This window comes from Equus caballus, chromosome 21 (assembly GCF_041296265.1).
Source record: "Equus caballus isolate H_3958 breed thoroughbred chromosome 21, TB-T2T, whole genome shotgun sequence".
Taxonomy (NCBI): Eukaryota; Metazoa; Chordata; class Mammalia; order Perissodactyla; family Equidae; genus Equus; species Equus caballus.
In genome coordinates, this window is record NC_091704.1 from 22,818,612 (window position 1) to 22,832,590 (window position 13,979).

At 36.6% G+C, this 13,979-nt stretch overlaps 1 protein-coding gene across 6 annotated transcripts in view; it reads left to right on the forward strand.

Moving 5' to 3' along the window:
* ADAMTS6 (ADAM metallopeptidase with thrombospondin type 1 motif 6) overlaps positions 1-13,979 on the forward strand; it is a 308,350-nt gene that overhangs the window by 218,465 nt on the left and 75,906 nt on the right. For all 6 annotated transcript variants that reach the window (XR_011430332.1, XR_011430333.1, XR_011430331.1 and 3 more), the window contains one exon: positions 437-500. Coding sequence is in view for 3 of the 6 variants with exons in the window: in XM_070246190.1 (XP_070102291.1) it covers positions 437-500 (64 nt within the window). In the remaining 3 variants the exon portion in view is untranslated. The remainder of the gene's footprint in view (positions 1-436; positions 501-13,979) is intronic.

The window sequence follows — 13,979 nt, forward strand, 5'->3', positions numbered from 1 at the left end:
CCCTCCTTGTTTCCAGTCTGGAAAAAAGGGCAAACTTTTTGTTTCCTACTCGGTGAACATATAGCATCAGATTATGAGTTTGTTGAATATGATTCAAACTTTTCATTATAAATAAGTGATTTTTAAACTCATTGTGATGGACTGAGCACCTGTTTACTATGATAATTAGAAAACTCATTGATTTAATTGCATTTTTTTAAGAATATAAATCATGACAATTGAGTGTTGTAAACTTACTCAAATTGCCTTAATTCTTGTGTTCAACAACCATAAGCATTATTGCTGACAATTGCCAATGTGGTTATTATTTTAATAACTAATAAAATGTCAAAATTTATATTTTCTTAAAGTAAATGCTAATATGTTTTCATCAAGCAATATATGTACTCTTTATGTGGATAAATATATTCACATGTTAAACAAAATGTGTTTTCAGACCTTCAGGAGGTGGAAAATATTGCCTTGGGGAAAGGAAACGGTATCGCTCCTGTAACACAGATGTAAGTAAAACCAAACTCTCCTATGAAAAATTAGCTTACATTTCCCCTAGAGCAGGGAAGTTTTTTAAATTGTAAGCTATTTGATCAGAAATCCATGTGTGTGGGGTCATATGAATTTTTTAAATTGTTAATAATGAATGGACTTGTCTTAGGTCCATCAATTCCATCAACAAGAGTCAAGAGGAAGCTCCAGCACTAGGAACAAATACACTCTCCCCCAACAGGAATCAAAAGAGCCACACACATCCTGAACTGCCCTGGCCCCCCCACCACAACTTTGCCACCATTATCTTTCTTGAGTCCAACAGGATTAATCTTATTATGCCCTTTACCCCATTTTATGTTTGTCACTGCAAGAAGCCCTAGACCCCCACATTATTCCTTATCTCTTGCCATCCAATCCCAGAAAGCTCTACGTATCCCCTCTTCCATTTCCTATCCCTGCCCAACTACTGAAACTTTTCGGTGCCCTCAGAAATTCATGATCCCTCATGAGTAACCTTATATCCTGACATCTCTGAATTTTCCTTCCCTTCACTTTCTTGTTCTAATGGAAACTGGCTCTCCTCTGAAGATACTGCTTCTTCTGTAGCCCTATAAAGTTGGGGACTTGTGTTTTCCCCCAAGCTCTTGAATGTCTGGGCCTGGAAGTGGATTGACTATCTTCTTTTATCTTCCAGATAATTCTTCCTCCCTCCTCTCTAAAAGCCACAGCTTTTAATTTCATATCATCAGACTGTTACTCACTATTCTTCACTCTCATGCTCTCCAACCCTATGCTTCTCTTAATTCTTAGTTATTCCATAAATATGTAGATGATTTTTCTCTTCTGGATTTTTCTGTAAGCATATAAACATGCTGTTATTTCTACTGTCATGAGAAAACAAAAATAAAAAACCTGCCAGTTAGTTTCCTATTTCTTTCCTCCTTTTGAAACAAAATTCCTCAAAATAATTGTCTATACTCACTGTATCCAATCTCCTCATTTTTTCCTAAAACTGTACCTGTCAGGTTTTTGCCCCCATCATTCCACTTAAAATGCTCTTGTCAAGTCACAGATGACTTCCATGTTGCTAAATCCAATAGTCAATTCTGAGTGTTTATATTACATGATCTTCACTAGGCTTCCATGACACTGCAACTTTTTGGTTGTCCTTTTTTATTACTACTTACTTTTTCTCATTCTCCTTTGCTGGTGCCTACTCTTTTCTCTGACATTTTAATGTTAGAGTGCCCAGGACTTAGTTCTTGGCTTTTTTCCTCTGCCTACCAGTGTTCATTTCCTTGGTGATCTCATCCAGTTTTATTACTTTTGATACCATTCATATGTCATTTGACTCCCAAATTTATAATTTCGCCCCAGACTTCTTCCATGCATTCCACTGATTCTTACCACTGATTAGATTTTTAACAGACATCTAATATTTAACATGTCCAAATGTTATCTCCAAAATATTTCCATAAACCTATTCCTCCAGCAGTTTTTCCCATCTCAGATGTCAACTCCATCTGGCTCAAGCCCCAAACCCTCAAGTCATTATTGATCTCTCTCTCAGGCTGACAGCCTATATCCAATCTCTTAGGAAGTCCCATTGGCTTTGCCTTCAAAATCATAGATCTGACTACTTGTCACTTCTTCCACTGCTACCACTCTATCTTTCACTGGATTACTCTAAACTGCTTTTTCCCTGGATTTCCCAATAATGCTCTTGCTCTCTACAGTCCTCAATATAGGAGGCAGAGTGAGTCACATCCTTTACTCAAAAGCCTTCAATGACTGCCCATTTTACTTAAATCCAAAGTCCTTATAACAGCCTGCAAGGCCTATACAATCTGGCTTTCTGTTGTTTCTCTGAACTCCTTCCTTCTACATGCCAGGCTTTTGCATTGGCTATTCCCTTTGCCTAGTATATTCTTCTCCTAAAATATCTACATGGTCAACTCTCTTACCTCACCTTTACTCAACTGTCACCTTCTCAATGAGGCCTAGCTTGAATACTGTATTTAAAATTGCAGCCCTCCTGCTCCCTATAACCCTGGGACTCCTATTCCTCCTTACCCTGCTCTATTACCCCCATACCACCTTCTAACACACTCTATAGCTTATTTATCATATTTAATTCCATTAAATCTGCATCTTGAAGTAATTACATGTAGCTTCAATTGCAATTATCGTTTCAAGTTATCAGCATTATTTAATCCTTCACTCAACAAATAATCGAGTGCCTACTGTATATCAGATTGTGCTAGAGTAAGAAAGACAATCTCTGCCCTCAAGCCATCTTATAATTTCCTGGAAAACCCACTTAAATATAGAAAATCGCAATACAAAGTGATATGATAGATATGATATGAGATGATAGAATAAATATGGGATGTTATAAAAGCACAGAGAATTGGCACATAACCTCATTAGGGATTTAGGAATTTCTTCCCCTACGATGCTAAAGATCTGAAGGGCAGATAGGAGCTGACCAGAAAAGAAGAAAGTGACAATGAGAGCGTTCTAGGCAGAAGGAAAATTAAGTGTGAGGCATGGAGGTTAAAGAGTGTGATCTTTATCTTGAGGCATGAAGAAACCATTGAAAGATTTAGCCTCAGATTTATGCTTTAGCTGAGAATGGGTTGCAGAAAGGCAAGATTGTAACATAATAACAAACAAATCAAGAAGAATAGAATTTAAGGATACCAGTAAGAATGATTGAAGTGCTGAGCCATGTGCTCTACACTAGGAATGACAGTGGAGTCTAAAAAGGCCTAACAGAGAGAAAATTAAAGACTTAACTTAAAAAAATCCGTAAAAATCAGAGAACCAGTGTTGCAGGAGAAACAGGTGAAGGAGATAGCAGGTGAGGGGATCAGAGAATGGAATGTATTTGAATTTAAGATATGAGAAGTAAGACTCTTCTCAGTGATGTCAAATCTGGAGTGTGGCCATGGAAGTGCATGCCTAACCTTGAGTGAAGGTAAAGGAGTTCAAGGAAAATCAAGGCCAGAGAATTTGAGGAGTCTTCCGTGTGGATGCTGAAGTCACTCAAGATGTTGTTAGAACTTGGGGTATATAGTGAGACTGTGAACCAGGTATCAAACTCTTCAGTAAATGAAGGGAAATGACTATCATGAGGTTAGTAGGAAGCAGTGATGAAGCCAGATAGTGATTTGGATGGATAATATGAATCTTAGAAGAATAGAGGTTTTATCCAAGGGTAGAAGAATTGAATACCTACGGTATATCAGACTGTGTTAGGTAGAAGTGAGAAAGCCAAACTCACCTCTCAATTCCAATCTATTTCCATTGTTTATATAATTGTAAGGGTGGGCACACATTTTGGCCCTAATAACATAGTACTATATAATATGAATAATGTGTGATAGGTAACAGGAAAAGAAAAAAACATGCCCAACATCTCAGGCTTGTTGCATTTTGCCCATGAGATATGTGTTAGATGCTTATATTGTAGAGCTTGCTATTGGTGGGTTGAACATTTCTATTACCATCTTTGTCTTCTGTTTCAGCTTTTAGCAAATGATAAGCAGATACAGTTAACATAACTATATCATAGATATACAAATAATTATGTTTTTTTTAAATTAAACTTGACTCTGCTAGTTTAGCATTTGAGGCAATTCATTTCCCACACTGGAATTTATTTTCATGCTATCCAAGTTAGTAAACCTGTCTGAGCATAAGTTGTGTAAGCTGGGGCCTTTTAAAATATAATCTAGTATATGAAAATTTAAGCTTTCAGAACACCATAATCTAGCCCAGTGCTGTTCAAGAGAACTTTCTTCAATGATAGAAATGTTCTATATGTACACTCTCCAGTCTGGTAGCCACTAGCCAAAGTAGCTATTGAGCACTTGACATGTGGCTAGTGCAACTGAAGAGCAGAATTTTTAAGTTTAATTAATTTAAATCTGAATAGCCACTTGTGGCTAGTGGCAACCGTATTGGACAGTACAGAGCTAGACAGTTGAGCTATGCAGTAGAAAACTAATTGTTATAAAGAAGATTGTAAATGTTGTAGATAACATTCTCAAAACAAATCAATCTTAGATCATTTTAGAAACAAATGTAAGAGACTTCCATTTTTGGTAATGACAGAATAGGTTATTCTGACAGATATCTTAAAAAAAATTACTGAATAAGATTGTTTTTTTATCATTTTAAAATCAGCAAAGAGCATAGAAGATAGTGAGAGAGATGCCTGAAGGTCAAATTCTTTGAGAAAGGGGAATTCAAAAATATAAATGGAACATCAGAGCACCTAAAGTACTTTTCCCCTGACAATATTCAGAGGAAGAGAAGAGAAGCCACTCCAGTGTCTCTTTCTTACATATAAGGAAAGGTTTTCCCAAAGCTTCTCCCCTGCTCCCTTAGCAAACTTCCTTCGTGTTTTATTGGCCATGAGGCCACATGCCTACCCTTAAACCTGTCATAGGCAAAATGAATGGGATTACCATAATTGGTTTAGACTAACCCAAATATACCCCTAAAATGGGGTTAAGGTCACCTTCCCTGAGAAGTAGATTCCTGAACAAAAATTAGAATTTGGTTAGCAAGAAAGTAGGGAGTAATAGACACTGGGTATGCCACAGGTGTCCGCCTCAGAGTTCTTTTAGTTTCCAACTTTACTGATAGAAGTAGCAGTTGCGGAAGAAGAAGAAGAAGTAGTAGTAGTAGTAGTAGTAGTAGCAGCAGCAGCAGCAGCAGTAGCTGTTGCTAACATTTATTGAACACTGACTACATACCAGAGCTATTATTTTAACCGTATTTTCTTCCTGTACTAAGAGTTCTCCTCAGTAGTGAGTTGACTTGGTAAAATATTTTAAATTTCCATTCTTTTAATATAAATCTAGAAAAACTATGATAATTTAAAGTTTTGGTATAGTCTGTTCTGTTACAACCTTGTTTCTGTAACACAAATTAGCTTATAAGCGATTGAGTTATTTTGTGCCATATTTTGTACTGCTAAGTAATACAGCAGCTGAAGTCAAACTACATTAACACAGCTGAACATCAGAGAAGACTGTACTGGACGTGATGACCATTCACCCCACCTTCTCTTTTGGCTCAGTTTGGCCACATACTCTCTCATAGAACTCCCTATTGTGTGTTTCTGCCTGTTCTTTGTAGATTGGCCTCTTGTCTCTATAATCCAGCAGCCTCAACCCTTCCTTATTAACTTATTTCACCTTTTTTTTTTTTTTAAGATAAAGTCCTATGTTTACTCTAGTATTTTTTTGTTAGGAATTTACCATGTATTTTAAAAATTGTGCTAGTATTTTATTAGAATTGTTACTGTTTTTGTTAGTGTTCTGTCTTTGACTCGTTTGCCTCTACTGCTATTTTTCCCATATGCCATTTTTAGTGTGCAATTTTGCAGAAAGATTTTTCAGGAATGTATGTATCGTATTAGAGAAGAAATTCTAATATTTTAAACTATTTTCAAAATCTATTCTAAAACTTTCTAGTATTATAAAGACTATATTATAAGACAGAATTTAATGACAAATCATGAATTGATTGGAATTAAGATTGAGTAATGCAAGCAAGACTTCAGTATTTTCCAGTTATCATAGAATGTGTGTTACTATAGGAGCATTATAGGGCTATTGTGTATGTATCCTTTAACGTTGATACTTTTTTCTAAATGTATAATGGTTTAAATTATCTTTTTTTATATAATGCCTAGGTGTCTGTTATGTGTGAGCTACCCAAATTTAAGAGATTCAAAAGAGTATACTTGTCTTTTATCAGTTCAGCCTCCTGCCTTAGTGCATGTTTTACATAATTTAAAATTATGCACATCATATTTAGTGACCCTGTAAATAAGATCTGAGAGAAAATTTTCCAATTAGTTAGAATCAATTTGACGGTCAAGAAGTAGAAAACAATTCATAAGCATTTTTGACTTGGTCATTTCTGATCCAAGAGCTTTCCTTGAGACTTAAATAGGGTTAATACAAAGGATAAATTCAGATGATCGTGGAAGAATTTTTAAATTAGTGCCTAGAATGAGATCATGTCAGGTAGTCAAACAGCAGGGGCCCCAGGATTCTTTATTGAGTGTGATGAATCTTTGAGACTTGCTCCACAGAGATAGAAGAGGCAACTTATAAAGAAAAAAAATCTCAATCTTTCAAGATATTAAAATAGATCAGAAAAGGGTATCCAGCTGTAAAATTGACCTGACCACTCTCAACAGCAACATAACCAGCCTAGAGGCCAAGGGTATACACATGCTAGACTCTCAGGCTTATTATCTACATCAGGATGTTTTGGATCAGCCGTTTATTCCCTGCATCACCATTGGTCACCCTCAAATCCTTCAAAAGCAACTAGACAAGAACTCTTTCTTTCACATCCACATGATCTTCTCCAGGACAGAATAGCAGGTAAAGACAATAGCTATAGCAGGAACAAATTAATATGCTTTTCATCTTGAAGCTACTGAGAGACCAGGAGCATTTATTAAAGACATATAGGAGAATTGGATGAAGTTTGGTCTCACCATTAAACCAGGAACTACAATAGAATATTTGGGACCATAAACTAATCTAATAGACATGACCTTGTGGAACTTAGGTTTGGAGAACAGATTTTATGGAAGTCATGATGCCAAGATTCGTTGCTTGAGGACACAGTTCCCCTCCTTGGCATGGAGATAAATGGTTGAGAAGGTCCTGATAGTTTATATAAATGTGCTAAGGTGGGAGCTGACATGATGGTTGGGTAGTGCCATTATGAGAAGTAAAGACCTAGATCTGTGTTCAATCTACTGGAAAGTGTTTGCTCAAGAGCTATTCAGAAATATACTTTTGATTATTATGTATATTGAACCTCCTTTTTACTGGCATAAAAGAATATTGACTGTTAATTGGGTATTTCTGCTTTCCTGAGCAATTTTTCATTCCAGTGGCTTAAAACTATTATGCAAAATGTTCTAAGAAGGTAAACATTGGTGTACATAGTATAACTATTTTAAGTAGCAGAATTTATGGGTTAGTGTTGTGAATACCTTACTTGAAAACTTGGTTTTTTTAGAGTAAAAATATGTCTTTATAAATGTTATAAGCCAATTTTTTTTTTTTTTTTGAGGAAGATTAGCCCTGAGCTAACTACTGCCAGTCCTCCTCTTCTTTGCTGAGGAAGCCTGGCCCTGAGCTAACATCCATGCCCATCTTCCTCTGCTTTATATGTGGGACACCTACCACAGCATGGTGTGCCAAGCAGTGCCATGTCTGCACCAAAGCCAAATTTTATATCAAAGCCTAAAGAAGAAATATTAGCTACTATGAGAAGGACTTTTCTACATTACTAAAAAGAATTTCCTGGTGTTGCTAAGCTGTTTTCCAAAACCAAGAAAATCCTGGTGTTTTTCCTATTCCATATTATTTGTGATTTGTGTATTTCCTTGATAACATGACTAGGATAGAAATTCTGGTTAAAAATGTGAGCTCTACTTTGGCTAGGATGGAAAGTCATATTATTCTTGCGTCTTAAACATCTCATTTCCCTCCTTTATGCATCAAAACTATAAAAATTATGGAGTCCAAGGGTTTTCCAGGTCATCTGTGGTCTGTTCTAAAATTTAAGTATAGATTCTGTAGTACCTGGGTATTTCCTCAGTCAGCTTTGCTAGAGGGGCATGCTATTCTCCAATTTTTTTCTTCTTCAATCTATTGCTTAAGGCCATTAAACAGAGTTATTGCCTTGGTCGTGGTACACAGGAAGAGTGTAGCCTATATTTGGAGGTAGGATTATAGTGAAAAAAGTATGGACTTTGGATTCAAATTGACTTAAATTTGAATCCTGATTATAACACTTGTTGCTGTTTGACCTTGGCAAGACATCTAACCTCACTAAATTTCAGGAACTCCTTTATACATCGAGTAGAATTATATCAAACTTGCAGGGTTGTTTGAGAATTAAAAGAAGGAACACATGTTAAATATCTAGTGCTAGTCCTAGTACTTAATGTGTATTCAATACAGTGTAGCTATTATTATATACATTTATGTTTTGTAGATTACAAAGTACTGTCATACATAACCTCCTTAAATCTTCAAATCACTTTCGTAAAGAGAAAGGACGAGTATTTTTTAAAAGTATTTTAAAAATGAGGTCACTAAAGCTTAGCAACAGGCTAGTACCATGGAAGAGATTCAGTAAGGTATAGAATTTCGGAGTACTGATTGCTATGCTCTTAGAACAGATGGAGCCCCTGGGAGGTGGGTGTGGCAAGGTAAGCTTCTCTGAAAGAGTTTGGTCACCTTTGACATTGTCTTACTTCCAGTCTAACCTTACCCTGCAGCAGAACCAGATAGCTGAGAACATTCTGAAACTACAGACCTTGCCCCCAGGGAGAGGTGTGGGGTAAGTGATGACAAGGTACAGAGTTGATCCATTAACTAACAGTGTTATAACTGTGTCCCAAGTTATAATTAGAAAACAAATATGTATCAACCAGTTTATTCTTATAAATATTATATGTAGTATTTATTATATATATGGCAATAACATGAGCAGTGTCATTAATCTTCTTTAGGTTAGTATGAATTTTATGGTGTGCATCATGTTTTGAGAAATAAGGACTAGCTTTTAAATACAGATTAGAGCTTGCTTGTTTATTTTGTTCTCAAAAGGAATATTTAAAAAATACAAAGTAAAAGTTTGTTTCTTAACATTTTCATAGGCTTAGAGAAAAGGGTTATGCTATGGAGAGATGGCATTTTAATTAAATTCAGGCTATATAAGGCCTATAGAAATAGCTTTAATTTTGAAAACTTGCATAGAAGATTATGGTATCAAATATGACAGCTAGCTTCAAGTTTGTCTGGACAATGTAGGCTTATCAAACTTATGTTTGCTTTTTCTTTAAAAGTAAATGTACAATGAAACTACAAAAAAAAATCAGAAACTATTTGGAGGAGGAAAGATGAGAAGGTTGAATCAAAGCCTGGGTTTGAGATAATTCATTATGTACATTGAACACTAAATTCAACTTTAATGAGCTAATCTGACAGTACCTGATATCTAGGAAATCAGGAATTTTGTTTGCAACTTGTAAGAGAGGGTGTGGAAGCAAGGACTTTGTTAGCCTGTGTGGCATCTTTGCGTAATTTAGAAAAACATGCCTGTCTTGGTGAACAAACAGAAATATGCCCCTTCTTCACAGTCCCATGTCAAGTGCATTACTTGCTAAGCAGAGCGGGAGTTGGAATCTGAACTTCAATATGCTCCCTCAATACATGGGGTATAAGTGGCTAAGAATATGTTGCTACCCTGGAGAGGAAGAAGAGAATTAGATTTGGGGAGTGTAGAAGGTTGGTCTAGTCTAATAGTGAAGAAGCAAAAGAGCATTTGGCTTAAAAGCAAGAAAGGAAAAAGCAGCGGAAGGTGGGAAAGAGAGAGAGAAAGGAGGTAGAAGAACTAAAGGCCAATTTTGCTCGCTTTGCAATTTTCCCTGAGGCCCTAGGATCCTAGTATCTCCTCAGCCTGCCCATCTCCTTGAGGGAGAAGAGAGGAAAGAGAAAAGGGAAAAAGAGTTGTCATTCTCCACCTGCTTCTTGCTCTTTATTACTCCTATAAGACATAATATAGTATTTTCAGGATTTTCTTCTTTTGCAAAACATTTTGGGATGTGTTAAAAGTAAGGGTACTTTGGGTGTGTTTTGCAAATGAAAAAAAGAAGACATAAGGGGATTCCAGAACTTGCCGAGGTCACACTAATCTTTGGGACAAAACCGGGATGAGAACCCCAGTAATAGATGTGCCACTGGAAAGGTTGTCAGCAGAAACTGAGATTTCTTTCTATAGCAACTTTTATGCCCCAATGAATTAGTCTGTTTTTAGATTTATCTACCGATAAAAAGTATTAAGTTTAGTCAAAGGGAGATGCTTTTAAACTTTCAGTATAATTGGAAGCATAAGATTGTCTATAGAATGTGCTAACTTAACATAGATCTCTAAAAAAAAGTGATGATAAAGATGCTAATATTAATTTTTTCATTTCTTTGAAAATACGAAGCTCAGAAGATGCTGAGATTTGCAACTTTGCTCTCTGGATTTATGTGGGGCCCCGCTAGGCGCTTTTTAGAAGGAGAGGATGCTTGATTAGTGTTAACACTAGGAGGCTGAAAACCTGTCAGGCTTTACATAAAAAACTTGTTGCTATGCCCACTGTTTTCTGTTAGGGTTTCTGCATGGTGTCAGCACTTATTATCCTCAAGTAATTTAAAAAGCATTACTCCCTAAACTCTCCACTATTCCTAAACAAAACAAAAATATATTTTATGTAATTTTCCTCAAGAAATTACCCTTTTCCTTAATCGCTCTCATTCTTTGAAACCAGCATATACAACTCCTACTGAGCTTTTTTCTAATCAACACAAATTCAGAGCATTCACTGAAGGAAGGATTTAAAGCAAAAGAATAGAACGTTAGCTTGATATAGTCTAGAAATAGAAAAGCATGGGATCAGGTCCCCAAGTCTACTACAATTGCCTTAAGCCCTTCCATCCTCCAAGCTATCCTATGAACATCCTAAACACACTCCTGCCTCAGGGCCTTTGCAGTTACTGTTTCCTGGAACGCCCTTTTCACAGATGTGTACATAGGTCACTCCCTCAGTTTCTTTTAACTCTCTGCTCGGGTGTGCCCCCTTATCAGAGAGAATTTTTCTGACCATGTTATTTACAACAACTTCTCTCCTGCCTCACTATCAATCTCGGTATCTTGCTTTATTTTTCTTCTTTCACGTCTTCAACAGAGTGAGCTCCATGAAAGAAGGGACCTAATCTGTTTTGTTTATTGCCTTATCTCCAGAGCCTGGATAATAGGTGACACATAGTAAGCATTTTATGTATGTTTACTGAATAAAGGAAAAGACACTGAAGGCTGGTTCTTGGTGCCTGGTTTTAAGAAGACTAATGATAAGTTATGATGTGCCCATAGGAAAGCCTTCAAGGTCTGGACGCCTTTGAGTCAGGGATTAGATTTGTTCGGTGTGACTCTAGAAGAAAGGAGCAAGACACTGGGTTATAGGAAGCAGATTTTGGCTGAAAGTAAGAAAGAACCTGATAATAATTGCAGCTGTCTGAAAAGTATTTGGTATTTCTGTAGATGTTTACACAGATTATAGGAACACTTTGGGGATAATTGTAGAGGAAATTTAAGCATCTTATGCAGATTAGGTTATATTACCTCTAACATCAGTTCTTAAAAGTAGATGATTCTCTATTGACTCAAAAATTAATAATGGAGTTTAGTTCTACTGCAAAATTCTGCCAGACAGATGTATCTATTATGTTAACACCCTAAGTCAGGGGCTGGCAAATTGCACCTCCTGGGCCAAATTTGGCCCTGACTTCTTTTTGTAAATAAAATTTTATTGGAACACAACCCTGACCATTCATTTATGTATTGTTTATGTTTTTTTCACACTATAATGGCACAGCTGAGTGGTCGCAACAGACACTGTATGGCACACAATGCCTAAAATATTTACCAAGTGGCCCTTTACAGAAAAAGTTTGCTAACTTCTGCCCTTAACCAATAAACTGCAAAAAATAACACATGAAAATGTATCTCTATTCAGTCTCTCAAGTACTTCATCATCATCGTCATCACTATTATTATTACTGATTGTTGTATCAGTAAAGATTCAACCATAATAATAGAAACAACTCTGAATATTTAAATAGAAGGAATTTAATGAAAAAATTTGTTACACATTGGTTACATGGATGATGGAAGCGGCTGACAAGCCCATAGATCAGTGTCAGCAGGAAGATGCCACCACTCCTACCAGGAAGACACAGGCAGGAGGTAGTTTTATCAAAGCCCAGAGGCTGGAATCATACAGCAGAAGCTGGGACCATAGGATGGAGTGGGAGTCGGGGATATTGCCTGAAGTTGGAGCCACAAAAAGATTCTGCTTCTGCCTAAGATACTGCCTGAGGTAGAGAGGAAATCAGAGAAATACCCTGGCTTCTCCTACTAGTGCCTTCCGTTGCCTGAACCCAACCAGAAGTCAGCTGACACAGAAGTCTGGGAAATGGAACTTGTAGAGTTTGTTTCCCTGAAATACAGAGCAGAGCAGAAGGGTGAGGAATGAATCCAAGGATGCCTAGACCCAAGATCAGCACAGCTGCTAGTAGTTACTGAGTGCTGCTGTATGCCAGATACAGAGCTAAACAGTTTATGTGAGTCCTCACCTAGAAGGTAAATACTAGTATTATCCTCAGTTTATAGATGAGGCTTGCATTGCACAAGGCCATGAATTAAATAAATGGCCGAGATAGAATTGAATCCAAGTCTGTCTAACTCCAGAATTCTTAGTTTTAGCTCTCTCATTTTATAAATGAGAAAAAAAGTAGTTTGGAGAAGATGAGAAACTTGCAGCTGGTAAAGACAGGCCTAGGTCTAGAACCCAAGTTTCTCCTATTAGGTTTTTGCACATCTTAACAGAGCTAAAACTTTGTGCGGTTATTGTGGCATTTAGAGAGTGTCCAGAAGAAGCTCCCCCTCAGATGAGGGAGGTGTTCTTGCTCTCTGATACTATTGCTAAGCAACCTTTCTGTACCCAGTTTACTTTGTTGTAAAATGGGATTATTGATCCTATCTACCTCAAAGGAGTGTTGAGAGAGATTAAGTAGATAATACATCTGGAGACCTCTGAACAGTGTGACACAGAGTAGGTACCTACTAAGTGCTTAGTAAATGCTAAGTAGCTGTTGTCATTATTAATATTTTTATTATGCTGACCCTCGGAGTGGTTATCACAGGAAAGGAGTAGATCAGAAACCTTATGAAATATTATCCAAGTGCTTCGTTAAACAGTAGTAAAGCTCCTATTGGACCTTTTACGTCTTTTCTGTTTAGGAAAATCATTACAAGATAGTCAAAACAGGAGTTTTGTTTTGTTTGTTTTTAAGTGAATGGCCCTCATGATGCTTTAGTTTGTTAATTCAGGGCTTTTTTATGTACCAGTGCTTATCTATGAAATGTCATCTCCTCTTATGCTTTCATACAGTTCCTTTCTTTCATCTAAAATGGCCTTTATCCAACTGTTCCCAACATATGACCTTTTCCTTGCTGTCTCCATAGCTTTACTTGACTTCATTCTTAATAGTTTTTCCCCCAGAAGTCCTTTTTCTTTCTTAACCAGCTCAATTCCTATAATACTTTATAATATTACAAAGAATAAGTATTTATAATACTTTTATTATACTTCTTATAATCCACTCAAGATTTTCTTCCTCAACAAATATTTTCTTAGCTAATCACAAGACACATTGATCTTTCATCTATATATAGCACCTATAGACAATCTGTAACACGCTGTCATAGACATATTGCCGGAAGTAGGACTGTAGTTTTTCATCTGTATGATGTTTCTCCAACTAGATTGAAAGCCATGCTTAGATAAACTTTTAGGTGGTCGGTGCTTTACAAGTACTTAGTTATTATGT